Source organism: Vipera ursinii, assembly GCF_947247035.1.
Source record: "Vipera ursinii genome assembly, chromosome: Z".
NCBI classification, from domain to species: Eukaryota; Metazoa; Chordata; class Lepidosauria; order Squamata; family Viperidae; genus Vipera; species Vipera ursinii.
In genome coordinates this window covers 23,673,527-23,691,205 of record NC_139517.1, presented here as the reverse complement: position 1 = coordinate 23,691,205, position 17,679 = coordinate 23,673,527, and the positions used below count along the sequence as shown (strand labels likewise).

Below are 17,679 nucleotides of genomic sequence, written 5' to 3'. Positions count from 1 at the left end.
CATGGTTTAACGATCCTTACAACATCAGAAAAATGTGGAATTTTTTGAACGTTTGCCTGAACATGAGAAGCTGGTACAGAAGAGAAAGGCACCACACATAGTATATTTTTTTGTCTTCACTACTCCCAACTTATTTTAAACACAAAAACATTTTAAACTCAAAGGTCATAAAAGTGTCTCTACGGTCTCTTTCATCAAACAGGGTATTCATTCACATGGATACTCTTAATGTGTTCATATTAATACAACTAGAAGTCTGCATTAGATTATCTAAAGCTATGGGATTTGTGTTAATAAAGAGGGAAACAGTGATAGAGACAGGAGGAATGAATCGAATACCCCATGATTTATTTGCATTTTTACCTCTGTATCATGATATACTGTTTAAACTTCTTTTGGGAATTCAAATCTGAAGTACAAAATTCAGAAATGATTCATTAGCTTTATGTGGAAATGTGTTTCCTGCTATTTTACCCAAAGCTCCTTTTACTTCTTCATTCTTATGTTATATATGTAGGACTTATCATGGGAGTAATTACTCCATAGAAAAATACAAAAGTCTTATTCAGTTTGAGAATGTCTTGGCTTTGAGATTCATATGAGCAAAGACTGTTGTGCCATAGCAGAGGGTAAGCACTCAAGTGAGAGATACCTAGAACTAGTGGAGTAGAACCAGGGTTTTTTTTCCTCATAGAACGCTCAGAACGGAGTTTTGGCACCTTTTTTGGATAGAACCTTGTAGGGTAGGCAAGGTGGTTTGTATGACATGTGTGAGTTCTGGCACCTTTTTCTTTTACAAAAAAAGCACTGAGTAGAACTAATATCCCAATACTTTCTTTCTTGTATAACCATGGAAATACCTGAGTTAGTATTGTGTCTTTATAATATTGTACATCAATTCACAGTACACAAATGATTTATTCATTTTCTTCAGAAATATGTTTTCCTAATATTTTATTCAGGGCTGCTTTTACTTCTTTGTTTCTTAGGCTATATACGAGGGGGTTGAACATTGGTGTAACTACCGCATAGAAGAAAGCAAGGATCTTATCCTGATTTGAACTTTTGCTACTTTGGGGGTTCATATAAGCAAAGGCTGCTGTGCCATAGCAGAGGGTAACCACCATCAGGTGAGAAGTACATGTGGAGAAGGCTTTATAGCGACCTTGAGAAGAATGAATTGCCAAAATTGCATGGATTATGTAGATGTAGGAAAGAATTACCACAATGCAGGGAATTAGGAGGAGGATGAATCCTGCCACCATCAGAGAGATTTCATTAACAAACAGGTCTGAACAAGCTAATTTTATAACAGCAAGGACTTCACAAGCAAAATGATTGATGGTGCTGTATGAGCAGAAATCAAGATGCATGGTGAACCCAGTCTGTATTACAGCATTAAGAAATCCACCACTCCAGGAAGCCAGTACCAGCTGGATGCACACTTTCTTTCTCATGATGATCTCATAGTGCAAGGGACAGCAGACAGCTACATATCTATCATAAGCCATGGCTGCCAATAGAATGAATTCAGTGCTGCCAAAAGTCAAAGAGATGCAAAGCTGAATCATACATTTGCTGAAAGAGATAGTTTTGTGACTACTTAGAAAATGGAACAGCAGCTGAGGCACCACACTGGTTGTAAAACATATATCCAAAAAAGACAAGTTGCCTAAGAAGAAGTACATTGGTGTGTTCAGTCGTGCATCAATATGGATAGCTGTGATGATAAGTAAATTGCCCACAAGAGTAATGAGGTACATGGAGAGGACAATCACAAACAAGCATTGATTAATTCCTTGTTCTCTGGAGAATCCCACAAATACAAACTCTTTGAGAACTGACTGATTGGTTTGTCCCATCATTCACACAGTAATCAGACTGAAAAAAAAATGATAGAAATATGATATTATTTATATTTGCATTTGAGATATAATTATTTCTTTTATACATAACATTGATTAATAAAAGTATGGCATTTAGGGAACAATTAGGATAGTTACCTTCTTTTTTCATTAAAGGAAGACTAGTATAGCTATTTTGAGCTACGGTATTTAGCTCTCATCAGCTAGGTCAAAAATTGCTATACTAGTCTGCCTTTAATTCTTTGTCAGTAAATTTAAATTTAACACAGAAATAGTTTGTTGCAGAAGTGACTGCCTGTGAAGGCTCCTAGACTGGGGCTGAAAGGTGAAAGTGGAAGCAGTTTGCTCTGTCCCATATTTGGGTAGACCAAGTTGCTCTGATAGATTGGTTTCACCAAAAAAAAATATTTAACTTTTTATCACAGATGTTTTCCTTTTTCATAAATGGAATAAAAAGGCAAATGGTAGAGTTGCTCCCTTTTAACCTGGATTATAATAGTACCTAATGTACAAAATATTAAACTATCATATCTGTTAATAAGTATGATTGATTATGAAAGGAATAATATATAGAGAAAAGCTTGGTGGCATGTGACTATAGATACAAACAAACAAAAAAAGAAATCTATGGAAATTCTCAGTCATTGAGGTCATAGTTATCCCAAAGGTGCTTTTTATGAGCACCTTTCCAACAAAAATACAGAAGTAATCATGAAATAATGAATATAAGATAGACCAAATTTAAGTGGAAATGTGTAATATGTACCCCAAAGTCTACTCTGTGTTTGGGGGAAAAAAGCACTAAGAAGTTTCAACTGGGTTAAAGAAACAACTGTTTCTCAGATTTGTTAATACCCAGTTGTTATGTCTTAGTATGTGAGTCATAATCATTTCTAAAATTGTGCAATTTCCAATGAATGCTAATAAAAATTAAGATGTCATCTTTTAATTTAAAATACAGCTATTGATATTTATAATTGTAAGATATGTTACATTGTTACTTTACTCCCCATAGCTATATAAGTCAATATACTGTAGATAAATATGTTAAGATGAAATATAACATTTCCTACAACAAATAGATGGGGAAGAAATGGAGGTAGTGAAAGATTTTATTTTCCTGGGCTCTAAGATCACTGCAGATGGGGACTGCAGCCAAGAAATTAAAAGACGCTTGCTCCTAGGGAGGAAAGCCATGGCAAATCTAGACAGCACACTAAAAAGCAGAGACATCACCCTGTCAACAAAAGTGCGAATAGTCAAGGCTATGGTCTTCCCAGTTGCAATGTATGGCAGTGAAAGCTGGACCATAAGAAAGGCTGAGCGCCAAAGAATTGAAGCCTTTGAACTATGGTGCTGGAGAAGACTCCTGCGAGTCCCTTGGACTGCAAGGCGATCAAACCGGTCAGTCCTAGAGGAGATCAACCCTGAATGCTCTTTAGAAGGCCAGATCCTGAAGCTAAAACTCAAGTACTTTGGCCACCTAATGAGAAGGAAGGACTCACTGGAGAAGAGCCTAATGCTGGGAAAGATTGAGGGCAATAGAAGAAGGGGACAACAGAGAATGAGGTGGCTGGATGGAGTCACTGAAGCAGTAGGCGTGAGCCTAGATGGACTCCAGAAGATGGTAGAGGACAGGAAGGCCTGGAGGAACATTGTCCATAGGGTCGCGATGGGTCGGACACGACTTCGCAACTAACAACAACAACAACAAATAGCAAAATAAACTATAGTGAGTTACCTAAAGGCATATTTTCAATTATATACAGCAATAAAATGTAATACAGAATTATGAGCATTAAATCTATGAATCATAAGATTAAATAATTAAACCTAAAAGGAACCTGTTAACCTAAGATACCAAAATGAATGGCTATGCTAAGATGCAACAAAAGATTAATAATCAAATATGAATATGTTGTTAGAATTGTGACCAACAGAATGAAAAACAATTGATACAGATTAAATACAAGGATATCATGCTTTTTTCAAATAATCATGCAATTATCCCCTATCAATTTCCATCATCAATATGATAGTATTAGCAGCATTCAGATAAGTTGTATCAATTATATCAGCCAAAAAAAACCAGAGATAAAATAAATTTGAGTGGTCTTGATTACCTGATATTAATTTTCTCAATTTAGATGTAAGTGCACATTTGTATGTATAAAATTGTGCCAAAACAAATATGATTTATGTATTAGAAAAAGTACTTCCATAGAAATAATTGGGTAAACATGCAAGTTGGAAAAACATGACTCCATAGAAGTATCACTGAATCTAACCTTGCAATAAATTCTGAGAACCGGTATGAATATGAAATTAGGGTAAGAAAAAGAATCACAGCCCTTCCTAATAACTGTCCAAAAGGAGGATTCCTCAAAGTGGAATCTTCCTAACTTACCTGCACAGGTGGTAGACAAAAGAAAATGAAATGTTCTAACCTAAGAACCTTAAGAGCTTTTGAGTTCCCATAATGGATATAGACTTTCATTAAATTTAATTACAAAATATATTGCACAACTGAATACGCCCCTTTAGGCAATTAAGTTACCATGTATGACTTAATTGCTAAGCACATTGATTTGTGCTTTAAATTGTAAGCCACCATGAGTCTTCGGAGAAGGGCAGGATATAAATGGGATTAAAAAATAAAATAAAAAATTAAAATAAGCCACTTGGGTTTTAAGTTAAAAAAATGCAGCTTCTTAATAATTCTCTTCTCCCTGTCTCTGTCTCCCTCTGTTTGTGTGTGTGTGTGTGTGTGTTTGTGTGTATGCACGCGCGCACACACACATGCTTTCATGTCACTCCTGACTCTTGGCAACTGCCTATACAAGCAGTTTTCTTGACATCATTTTTGGAAGTGGTTTGCCATTGTTTTTTCCTAGAGGTGAAAAAGACTGACTGGTCTTAAATCACCCAGTTGGCTTTGTGCCTAAGGTGGGACTAGAATTCAAATTCTATTTGTGGTAATTCTTAATTAATATATAGATGGTTGCATTCAGATCTAGGAACATCTAAGGAATAAAAGGTGGGATAAAAAGTAACCATAAATAAATAAATAAATAAATAAATAAATAAATAAATAAATAAATTTAATGATTTATCTATATATATAATGGACTCAGTAATGTGCTACTGCAAAAAGGCTGGCAAGCTGTATCTTCATCTGTCTACAATTTTTTTTACTAAAGAAGCAGGCTAGCAGAATAAAAGTCTCTTGAGCCCTGCCTTTTTCCCTTCTTTCTTCCTGTAGATCAACATGTCAAACACAAGGCCCGGGGGCCAGATCCGGCCCGCGAAGTGGTTTCATGTGGCCCCCAAAGCCATCCTGGAAACAGTGAGGGAACGGTCCCCACTGCCTTGGCCCTGGCCCAGAGACCCTCCTTCTGCCAGAGACCCTCAGATCTGTCCCACTCCTTCCCAGGCCCCCATAGGCACCCTTGATACAAATGATGTAGAGCTGGCCATGCCCACCCAGTAGGCCATATGCACTCTAGCCACGCCCACCCAGTAGGCCACGCCCACACTGACCATACCCACCTGGCCCCCTGAGGGCAACCGCAATGCTGATGCAGCCCTCATTGAAACTGAGTTTGACACCCCTGTCCTAGAGAAAATCTATGTATTTGCTATGAGTGAATACAACTTGATAAAATATAATCAATCAGACTCCAAACTTTATTGAAGAACTGTATATATTGAAGAATTATATATATTGTGGTAGATAATGCAAAAGGGAAAATATGAATACATCACTTCACTTACAAACAATTTCTGTGAAATTTGCATGAGCACGTTTCCCATTGTCATTCTCACTTCTCCAAAAAATCGCTAGGTATAGCTTCTGTATAGTAAAAAGTTTGCCAACCCTTGATTTTCAGAATAACACAGGAAATTTGTTTGAAAAGGACAGAAAAATATTTTTAGGGATCACATACAGTATACTGATGACCAGGACTTAGGGGACAGTATCAATTGTGAACATGTGCAGATGGCCACTTGCAGGCCACTTGCAGGTCTGTGAATGCAGGGTCATGAAAGGACAGCAAAGGAAACACCCAATATTCTATCCCACCCGGGAACAGCTGATATCTTGGGGAAACACCCAAAAGGGAACATACTAGCTACTTCTGCTTTCTTATCTACAGTGTGTCTCCCTTAAAGGGCAAAGTCTTAATCTTATGTGTATCTGGTTTGCTGGGTGAATCACTTATGTAATCAAAGTAGGTATAAAAATAAGGCTTTTCTGATATTTGGGGCTTTTTGTCTCTTTTTAGAGAAGCCCGTCTTTGTTCAGCTGAATAAACACGTAAAGCTTGAAGGCAACTTCTGGTTTCCTGTAGTTTTCATCAAGCAAAACCTCAGAACCTGCATATGAATACAACAATGAAAATCAGAAAAATTCTTACACCATCATCCTCTGTCATTATTTAATGAAGAACAAATAGCACCTTATTTCTAAGGACACCTATAAAATATCCTGCACAATAACAACAAAATTTCCATCACATGAAAATTGACAGAGTTACATTTAGTGTTCCTCTACTTTAATATAACATTTCTCATTATTGATCCTGTAAATTATTTTCCCCTCATGCCACTTAAAACAGTGCTGATTCTAAGGAAATAATCTAAGGAGTAAAAGAAAAGAAAAACATTCTACAGTGCCTTTTTTATCCTCCCAATGGACTCAGTATTGTAAAAACAGCTCTAGGGAAATATATTTGGATTAAATATTAGCACTAGCTGCACAATGTACAGTAAATCTCACTGATGGCTGAAGGAAAAAAATAGATCAATAGATGGCTAAAGATGGTGAGACATTGACTTATTTGATTTTGAACTTATTCAGCCAAGGCTTTTCTTGTGTTTTATTTGAATTTATTTATTTAACAATCATCTTGCCCATCTCTCCTAGAGATGACTCTAGGTGGCTTACAACTAATAAAACACTGTCTTGTACAATGTCTTGATTGAATGTAATCAACTGAAGTCAATGCTTAAGAATCAACTGAGTTTGGAGTTTTACATTATCTTTGTGTAATCTATATTCAGTTTATTACCCTTTATGCCCTCATTTTCATTTTTAACATGTCCTTAGAAGCCAGGGCTTTGTAAATGTTCAAGATGAACATTCTCTCAAAAGGCATTTTCATTCACTTTCTAAACCAAAGTCACTAACTTTGATTTGTTTAAATGATTAAAAAGCTTCAACTGATGCAAAGCCTTTTTCTCCAGGCATTCTTTGGATTTATCATTTTAATCACTTCAGACCGAAGGAACTTGATTGAATTTGGATAATTTCATCTGAATTAATTTGACTCTAAACAGAAAACAAAGAAACCAAAAGTTTGAATCTGATCAGACCTTACACATGAATACTGAAGGAATATCTTCAAACTTCTAGATGTATTCTCAAATATCTCCAAATTCAAGAAATATAACAATGCCTTAAGGCTAAGTCTTACCACTCTGAAATTAAAAATAAGTAAGATAATTGGCAAATCAAAATGTAATGGTGTTACTCCAAAAGTTGTATGATCAAGATTTATTGTAATGTTCAGTGAAAGTTGATCATTTAGTTTTTAAAATACTTCAAGCTAAGTAGGCTTTCCATTAACTTTTCCTTGCTTTTTTAAGATTATTGTAATTAAGAATGAATAATGACACATCTGTCTTTCTTCTTTTGGATTTCTCAGAACTTTGGGAGGTACAGATTATTTACTTATCTTTATTCCTGATACTTTATTTAACAACATTAACTGGAAACCTTCTCATTATCATTGCTGTTGTCTTTGACCATCATCTTCACACTCCCATGTATTTCTTCATGATGAATTTAGCTATCCAAGACATTGGTTCAGTTTCAGTCATTATACCTAAAATTATTTTAAATTTTCTTACAAATATAAGATACATTTCTTATTCTGGGTGTGTTTCTCAGGTTCTTTTGTTTTTCTTTTTCTTGGCCTGTGATGTTTCCCTCCTTACTATTATGGCATATGATCGGTATATTGCCATTTGTAATCCTTTACAATATGAAATGATAATGAACAAAACAGCCTGTACTAAAATGGTTGGCAGTGCATGGATTGCCAGCTTTCTCAATGCCACATTACACACTACTGCAACATTCACTCTTCCTTTCTGCTCTAACATCATCAATCAGTTCTATTGTGAAATCCCATATTTACTTAAGATTGCTTGCCCTGGTTTATATGTAGCTGAACCTGGAATTATAATGTTCAGTTCTACTTTAGGATTTGGTTGTTTTGTCTTTGTGATGGTTACTTATGTGCACATCTTCTCTGCTGTGCTGAAAATTCCTTCTACACAAGGAAGGAAAAAGGCCTTCTCTACTTGTTTGCCACACCTTATAGTCTTCTCCCTATTTTTGTTTACTGCTTGCTTTGCTTACCTAAGATCCATATCTGACAATCCATCTCATCTTGACTTCATAATTACAATTATGTATTCCATTATTCCATCCATGTTGAATCCAGTAATCTACAGCGTGAGAAACAAGAAGATCAAAACTGCTCTTTCAAAGTTTTTTGATCTGAGATTTATTTCTTTTTAAAGAGGCATCAAGTGTTCATTTGCCAGAATTTTTTTAAAAAAAAACATCTGTGAGAAAGAGAAAAAAAACAAACATAACATATAAAACTATGTGACCAGTCTCCATTATCACAAATGTTATCTTATTAGAAAACACAATTGTTCATTTCTGTAACTGAACATATATCTGTTTAGCATATTAGATATATCTCTTTTCGCTGTCACCCTGATTTCTGGTGACTACTTGAAAGCTTTTAATCTAGAGGATTAACCACCATCTCATCTCATCTCATCTCTCTCTCTCTCTCTCTCTCTCTCTCTCTCTCTCTCTCTCTCTCTCTCTCTCTCTCTCTCTCTCTCTCTCTCTCTCATATCAAGAGAGAAGGTTACAGTGTATATTTTGAGAAAAAGGATGCAGAAGACAATTATAATACAGAAGGCAATTGTATTTCAAGTTTAGTGACATATTTTTATTTTGCCTTCAAATTAAGAAAACTTTAAATATTTGGAGTTTTTTCCAGGTTAACTTGCTTGCTTTCTTATTTGCTAAACAAAAGAGAAATGGAATGGGGAAAAATCTTCCCATAGCTGCAAACCTGTGAATTTCTCAGAATTTTGCTTCAGGTCAGGTCTTGTAATCTCATGACTATAACGGGATCATTAAGTCATGGTGCCAGCTTTTAAATTTGTTGTTTAGTAGGAGTTTCTGCACAGAACCTGGCATTGGGTACTGTGGAAATTGGCCACCCTTTGGTTACTAAGGAGCTCCTGAGAGCTTATAAGTGATTTGGATATTATTGTGCTTGTTATGTATGCTTTGTACATTATGTTTTTACATCTGTTTGCTTGAACTAATAATAAAACTTAACATCCCTTTATTTACTGTTGTTATTGTTTCTTGGTCAAAAAGAACCAATTTCATACATAATTGATTGCTGTCCTGACATTTGGGGAAACAAGGATTGATAAAATGAATTTGACAGTAATTTAATTTAGTTTTTTGTTTTGTTTTGTGGAATATCGTACTAATATCCTATATGAGAAATATTTACAAAATCATGATTAATTTTACTGACTTCCTAATAAACAACAACAGTCCTATGAGGAAGATTGGGCTGTGAGAAAGTGACTGACCCAAAGCCATCCAGTTGGTTTTCATGCTTAAAGCAGAACTTAAACTCACATGTTTCTTAGCCACCACACACCAAACTGACATTCCATTGCCCTTTGATTTCATAATTATAATTCTGTATTCCATTATTGCATTTATTTTAAATTCATTAATCTTTATCAGGACATTAATATTGTTCTTTTAAGTCTTTTAAGTCTTCTTGAGGTTTGAAGTCATTTATTTATTTCTTTTTTAAAACAAAACAATTACTTTGTTTATATTTTAACAGAAAATAGAAAAGCAGGAATAAAATTTTGGAAAACATCCCACACAATCTTACACATTACAAAAAGCTACATTTAGAACTCATACTACAGTTGGTTTATTTATTTATTTTTATTTATTTTATTGTGAAATTGAGTAAACTCTTCCAATTGTAGTTTAACTAGAAATTATGTCGTTTGTATACTTTTTTAATTCACAGGATAGAAACCGAACTAAGATCTACCTAAACATAGGAAATTAGAATTCAGAGAATTATATTAAATAATTGAATGGAATGTTATGTATTTCAGATATTGAGGTGTTAGATAAAGTGTGTGTTTGTGTCTCTGTTTATATCTTTCTGTGTTTATATATACATAAACTGAAATACATTATATGGAAGCATGAATTAAATATATTTGAAAATAATCTAATGTGTCTGCTTTATGGAACATTGCTTGTAAATTGTACATAAAAGAATAATGAGAAATGTATTGAAGTATCTTTGTATATGTATTTTGATTTTGTAGTATGTCAACGTTATGACTGGGTAAATGAGAAATTTATTAAAAACATGAATTTATTTTACTTTATTTTACTTTATTTATTTTACTTATTTGGTTGTTTGCTTCTTTATATTTATTTATATTCTAGGTAACCTATTGGTCATCATTTCATACATAATAGTTATCTAAACAGAATGACCATTTATAGAAACAGGTTTGAGAATGGCACATGGGGTGTACATGAAGTATTGCACAAATCAGGAAGAGTCTGTGGGTACAACATACAAGAATTATATGGAGGGATTAAGGAATTAGTGAGAGATGGCTATCCATCCTCTTTAAAAAATAAAATAAAAAGACAAGCCTGTTGATAGACTCCTCCCCTCTTATCATCAGAGTCAATGAACTATATCTTAGTCAAAGTTAGTCAATGAGCCTCCAGGCAACAAAGAAACACTTCCTTAAATAAGCATATAGATTGTTTTGAAAACTCATATAAATTACAGGTCATCAAAAAGCTGACTTTGAATCAAGACACCTTGGTTACTGAGTGTTTTCAAGAATGCTTGTCAGTAGTAATAGTGTATACCTTTTTTAATGAAAATTATCAGCACTTTTGATCAGTGATGTCATCAAAGTAAACAAACCCACGTGATGTTGATTACATCAGCAGATCATGGCCCTATATGCGGAAGTAACCACCCTATTTTCAGATAAGGCGAGCGGAAGTGACGTGTTGGCCTAAGCCCATCAAGATAAGCAAGAGTAACCCTAGCAGCCCTATTTTCAGATAAGATGTGTTGAACCTAGCCCCCATCAATAAGTCAAGGCAGTCAAGCCTCTGGGTACATGACTAGCTTAACCCTAGACTATGGACATTCAAAACAAACAGAATAACCTAAACAAAGTAAATAATTAACAGAGGCCTGTGTTTTTGGGAAACAAGCCCTTCTTTGGGGAGCTCTGAAATTAAAAAAAAGCTTTTTATTTCTAATAATTCTAGCCTAATGATGCTTTTAATTTTTGTGGAGTTTTAAAAATCAGTGCCTCAAAAGCTGGAAAAAGGAGCCCCCTAAAAGGTAGCCAGGGCTTGCATTTAACCCCCCCTTTTTTTCTAAAAGGTATTTAATAAAATGTATTCTGCCCCCCTACAGCAAAAAGACAAGGAATATTAACAGGAATTAAAATACTCACAAGAGGCAACCAGCCATGTGGCAAGCAGACTTGTTCAGGCATGTCAGGGCTGCGAATCCGGGGCATGAGTGTTTGTGTCTGCTAGTAAAAAAAGGGGGTTAGGCCTTGTTCGGGACATGCCAGGGCATGTCATACCCCGTGATTCTGGAGAGGTGCTAGGCTCAAGGATGTGTCATAGCATGCATGGGAGAGATTGTACAGGCAGGTCTAAACAGCTAGTGATTTAATTCCAGCAGTCTTTTGAAGATGGCAACCTCTGGTTCCAAAGCTGACTTTAAAAGAACTGCAAAAGCCAACATCACACAGTCTGACACAAGGCTCCAGCCGGCAGAATGTGACAAAATCTGTTACAGAATTCACCATGAAATGTCTTTACAAAGACAAGGGCGAGACCGTAGGCAAAGGTTCATAAGTTTATTCGGTTCAGCTCCGGGCAGCTGACTGTCAAAACAATCCCGGCTTTTATAGAGAACTGTCAAACATTACAACCAATCAGATAACAGTATTTTTCCCGCCGCTCGGACAACAGCCAATCAACGGGCGGCATTCTGACAGCTCGGCGGCTGTTGGGGAATTCCTCTCAGCTGAGCGCTTGGCTCGGTTCGGAGGACCAGATTGTGAACTGCCGCTTTGACAGTTCCGGGAACTGTCAAATCCGGCGCGTGCGTGTTTGGTCTCGGCAGCCCGTTTGACAGCTGTCATGGGGAATGGCGGCCGGCGGGGCGGCGCGCGTGCGCTGTTGCTTCTGGCAGCCATTTGACAGCTGTCAACTGTCAAAAGTCTGCCGGGCCGGTGCTTCACTTGCTGTTTGGAAACCCCTGGGTTCCTGATATGATTCACCCCCTTTCCCCCCCCTGAACTGGTACGTTTTTTTGTAACAACAGTTGAACTTTTAAAATAAGTATTGTTAACGGGGTTTTTTCCCGACGGCGGTTTTCCCTCCCATTCAAAGTCCGCGAGGTATGCGGGGGGTCTTCTGACTCGGCTGGACCGTCGGAGGCAGGGGTTGCTTTCTTCGGATTGCGTTGCCAGTGGAGTTGTTTCTGGAGGGATTTCGGCAGGCGGTTGTAGGTCCTGGGGAAGGGGAAGTTCGATGGGTCCGGGGGTGTCGGATGGCGCAGGCTCCTCCAGAGTTAGTGGCAGCGTGGGGTTGGGGGGTGACCTGGGTCGGAGCTGATCTGCGTGTCTGCGTTGTGCAAGTCCCGTCCCCGTGTCCACTGTGTATGACAACGGTCCTGTTTGGTCCAGGATAACCCCCTGAACCCACTTATCCCTTCCCCCATAATCCCGAGACCAGACATTTTGTCCCCTGGAGAATGTTTTTGGCTGGGCGATGGGGGTTATTTCGGCTGCAGGTCTGTCAGGGTGGAGTCTGTCGAGCCTTGTCACCAGGCGGCAGCCCCATCGTAGTTTGGCAGGACTTTTGCCGGTGGAGGAGCAGGGCGTAGCGTGGTGGGCTAAAAGAAATTGTGCCAGGCGACGGTGCCAGTTCCCCGCGATGATTCTTTTGAGGGCGTCTTTGGTGGCCCTTACCATAACTTCCGCAAGGCCGTTGGACGATGGGTGGAAGGGAGCCGACGTTGAGTGTCTAATACAATTGCTCCTCGTGAAGATCTGAAAGTCATGAGAAGTAAATTGAGGGCCATTGTCTGATATTATAACGTCGGGGAGACCGTGTGTTGCAAAGATTCCCCTGAGGGCTTGGATGGTTGCGGCGGATGTTGTGCTGTGAACCGGGAGAACCTCCAGCCACTTGGAATAACTGTCCACTACTATAAGGAAGACCTGCCCTTGGAATGGTCCAGCATAATCAATGTGGATGCGGGACCAGGGGTTTTTTGTGAGTTCCCATTTGTGAATCGGAGCTCTGGGTTGGAGCGGGCGGGATTCCTGGCACAAATAGCAGCCAGCGATGTGTTTTTCTATGTCTTGGTCTATTCCCGGCCACCAAACGTAGCTGCGGGCCAAGGCTTTTGTTTTTACGATGCCAGGGTGGCCCTCATGTAACGTGTGCAGTACCTTGGGTCTGTGTTTGGGTGGCACGATTACCCTGCAACCCCAGAGTAAGCATCCCAGGTGAGAGGTTAATTCATTTTGCCTGGAAAAGTATGGCTGGAATTCTGTGCCTGGACAGGAGGATTGCCAGCCAGTATGTACCCATGCTAACACTCTGCTAAGCGTTTTGTCTTGGGATGTTGCGGCAGCGATATCGTTCGCTGTCAATGGGCATTCCAGGAGTTCCTGAATAGCCAAGATGTTGCTCGCTGGGGCAGGGTCTGGTTCCGTGTGGGGTAGGGGCAGTCTGCTTAGGCCGTCAGCGTGACACATTTGGTGTCCCGGCTTGTATACTAGTTGGTAGGAATATTCTGCGAGGAATGTTGTCCAGCACAGCATCCTGGGGGATAATATTTGGGGGGTTTGGCGGTCCCAGGTGAACAATCCTAACAATGGCTTGTGATCTGTGTAAATCACAAAGGGGCGGCCATAAAGGTAGTCGTGAAATTTTTTTATTCCCGCCACTATTGCCAGGGCTTCCTTATCTATCTGGGCATAATTTCTTTCCGTTTTGGAAAGAGTCCTGGAATAATAGGCCACCGGGGCTTGAGTGCCGTCGCTATCTAAATGGCTTAAAACTGCTCCGATCCCGTATGGGAATGCGTCGCAGGCTATGCAGAGAGGTTTGTCCTCTTTATAGTGGGAGATGGTGGCGTTGCTGGATAGCATTTGTTTGAGTGATTTGAAACTGTTGTCATGGACTGTTGTCCACTGCCAGGGTGCTCCTTTGTCGAGCAACCTGTGGAGAGGCTCTGCGATTGTTGCCTTTCCAGGTAGGAAGGCGTGATAAAAATTCAAAAGCCCGAGGAAGGCTTGGAGCTCTGTTTTATTTTTGGGTGTGGGGGCGGCTTTGATTGCAAGGATTTTAGAGTTGGTGGGGTGGATTCCTTGCGAATCAATTTTGTAGCCCAAAAAATCTGCGGATGGGACGCCTATGGAACATTTTTCTCTTTTGAGTTTTAACCCCGCTTTCCGAAATCTGGATAGCACCTCTTGCAGTCTGGTTGCTAAGTTGTTTTCAGATTCCCCTGTGATGAGCACGTCATCGAAATAGGGGCAGACCCCTGGGATTCCTTTTAAGGTTTTTTCCATGACTTCCTGGAAGATACCAGGGGCTACTGAAATACCGAATTGTAGGCAGTTTACCTTAAAGGCGCCGCGGTGTGTGACAATGGTTTGGGCCTCAGCTGTTTCTTGGGTGACAGGTAACTGAAGAAAAGCATGCGCCAGGTCGAGTTTGGCGAATATTGAGCCAGAACCTATTTCAGAGAGTACGTCCCTAACTGCGGGGACTGGGTATGCATGGGGATTTAGTGCGCGGTTTAGAGTTGCCTTATAATCTGCGCATATTCTCACGTCCCCATTTGGTTTAACTGGTGTCACGATGGGTGTTTCCCAGGTTCCCCCATCTGTTGGTTCTAGGACCCCGAGGCTGACTAAACGATCTAATTCGGCCTTGATTTTTTGTTTCAGCGTGAAGGGGACCCTTCTTGCCTTGATGCGGATGGGACCCACCTCAGGTTTTAGTTTGAGGTCGATAGGGGTGCCGGTATATTTGCCAAGCGTTCCGTTGAAAACATCCGCGAACGCTTGGCAGACCTGTTCTAGGGTTTGGGAGTGTATGCGGTTGGTGCCCTCCAGGCGGATGCCCAGAGCCTCGAACCAGTCTAACCCGATGAGGCTGGTTCTGGGTGCCTCTGTGATCTGGACTGTTAAGTGCCCAAGGAATTTTTTGTATTCTACTTTTAATTGTGCTTGTCCCTTTAATTGAATAGCGGCCCCCTGGAAGTCTGCGAGGAGTATTTTGGAGGGCTGTAGGGAAATACGGCGTCTACTTTTAAAGCTGATTTTTTTGAGAGTGTCCCAGGACATTATTGAAACAGAGGACCCGGAGTCGACCTCCATTTCGCAGGGCACCCCTTGAATCTTAACCCAAATCTTAATTTTGGGTTGTAAATGGTGGATGGTCGAGATTTTTTGTTTGGCCCAAATGGACCACACTGAGGGCTGGGGGATTTCTTTGGCAGGGGAAAGGATTTTGGTCCTACCTGCCGGAATTTCCTCAAGCTCGTGGAGGGTTTCCCGGTTCAGGCTGCGGCACGTGGAGCGAATGTGCCCGGTCTTCCCGCATCCGTGGCATTTGGCATTTCTAAAACAGCATGTGGCTCTGGCGTGAGCCCCACCGCAGCTGGCACACTTCGGTTTTGGGCTGGTGGAGGTGGGTCTTTGGCCTGGACCGGCTGGTTTGAATGGCCTACGGTTCCTTCCGTGGTCGGTGCTCATTTTGTTGAAGTGGGACATGATGTCGTCGACGCCGGTGTAGGTCTCCGGTTGCTCGTTGTCCGGTTCCCAGGCGTGGTGAACTGACCCGGCCGGACTGCTTCTGAACACAGGGGAGCCCTCACGGTGGCTGTCTTCGTAGGCCATGATCTCTAATGTGAGTTGAGCGAGGTCCATTGTGGGCTTGGCTACCAATTTTCGCTGGAGCCGCTCGTTAGAGAAACCGGTGATAACCTGGTCTCTGATGCGGTCTTCCAGGTCGGGAAATTGGCACCTGTGGGCGGCGTGACGTACCCCCGCGACGAAGGCTGTGGTCGTTTCGCCAGGTTGCTGGCAGCGGCGGGCGAAGTGGAGGCGTCAATACAGCTCAGACCGACGGGGCATGAAGTGCTTGCTGAGGCGGTTGGTCAACACAGCGTATGGGACGGTCGTGACGGGGTCTGGACTGCAGAGCCCTACAGCGATGTCGTAGACGGCGGGCCCGCTGAGACACAGAAGGGCTGCAGCTTTGTGGCGGTCCTCCGTTATCTTATTGACAACGAGGTAGCCTTCAATTTGCCCCCAGTGCGACTCCCATCCCTCGGGATGGCGGACGTCGAATTCTCTGACGTGGCCTAAGTTTACCATGGTCTGGGTCCACAGTACTGTTCAAGCTGCAGAAGGGTTCCTTTGCCCTCAGAAGTGGCTTCAGCAGTGACTTGTCAGCAAGAGGGATCGGAACTCCTTCGCGGTGTGACTTAGCTCAGCAGGCAGCTCTATAGTACCCGTATCCCATCCTCGTCGCCAGGTGAAATGTCTTTACAAAGACAAGGGTGAGACTGTAGGCAAAGGTTCATAAGTTTATTCGGTTCAGCTCCGGGCAGCTGACTGTCAAAACAATCCCAGCTTTTATAGAGAACTGTCAAACATTACAACCAATCAGATAACAGTATTTTTCCCACTGCTCGGACAACAGCCAATCAACGGGCGGCATTCTGACAGCTCGGCGGCTGTTGGGGAATTCCTCTCAGCTGAGCGCTTGGCTCGGTTTGGAGGACCAGATTGTGAACTGCCGCTTTGACAGTTCCGGGAACTGTCAAATCCGGCGCGTGCGTGTTTGGTCTCGGCAGCCCGTTTGACAGCTGTCATGGGGAATGGTGGCCGGCGGGGCGGCGCGCGTGCGCTGTTGCTTCTGGCAGCCATTTGACAGCTGTCAACTGTCAAAAGTCTGCCGGGCCGGTGCTTCACTTGCTGTTTGGAAACCCCTGGGTTCCTGATATGATTCACACCACTTATAATTTATTAGCTAGAATAAGACTAGCAATGACATTTAAATAGGGTTAGCTGATTTTCATTACCACATGGTGGCTTAAGCATGTTTTATGAGACTTTATTAAGCCATTTCTTAGTGGTCTAATTTCCACACCCCAAGGGGTCCATTCAATTTCAAACATTCAGAGGACTATCTCTCTGTGTTACCATTTGTCAGTTACAATTGTTAATGGAATGCATATATGGCATATTGCTATGCACATACTGTACATATTAAACATATTGTACCTACCTAGTACATGCTGCATTTTCAGACAATAATAATAATAATAATAATAATAATAATAATAATAATAATAATAATAATAATAATAATAATAAGAAGAAGAAGAAGAAGAAGAAGAAGAAGAAGAAGAAGAAGAAGAAGAAGAAGAAGAAGAAGAAGAAGAAGAAGAAGAAGAAGAAGAAGAAGAAGAAGTCTAGTCCATCTAGTCCAACCCCTTGCTCAGGCAGGAAACCCTATACCATTTCAGACAAGTGGCTGGCCAGTCTCTTCTTAAAAACCTCCAGTGTTGGAGCATTCACC

At 40.4% G+C, this 17,679-nt stretch overlaps 2 protein-coding genes across 2 annotated transcripts; one reads left to right on the top strand and one right to left on the bottom strand.

The window, feature by feature from the left end:
• Positions 1–917: 917 nt before the first annotated feature.
• Positions 918–1,862, bottom strand: LOC310649204 (olfactory receptor-like protein OLF3; the record flags this gene model as incomplete). The annotated part of the gene is made up of 1 exon (XM_083377510.1): positions 918–1,862. The coding sequence occupies one exon, from the start codon at positions 1,860–1,862 to the stop codon at positions 918–920; it is 945 nt and encodes a 314-aa protein (XP_083233636.1).
• A 5,668-nt stretch (positions 1,863–7,530) lies between these two features.
• LOC310649203 (olfactory receptor 14A16-like) lies at positions 7,531–8,454 on the top strand (the record flags this gene model as incomplete). The annotated part of the gene is made up of 1 exon (XM_083377509.1): positions 7,531–8,454. The coding sequence occupies one exon, from the start codon at positions 7,531–7,533 to the stop codon at positions 8,452–8,454; it is 924 nt and encodes a 307-aa protein (XP_083233635.1).
• Positions 8,455–17,679: the final 9,225 nt, after the last annotated feature.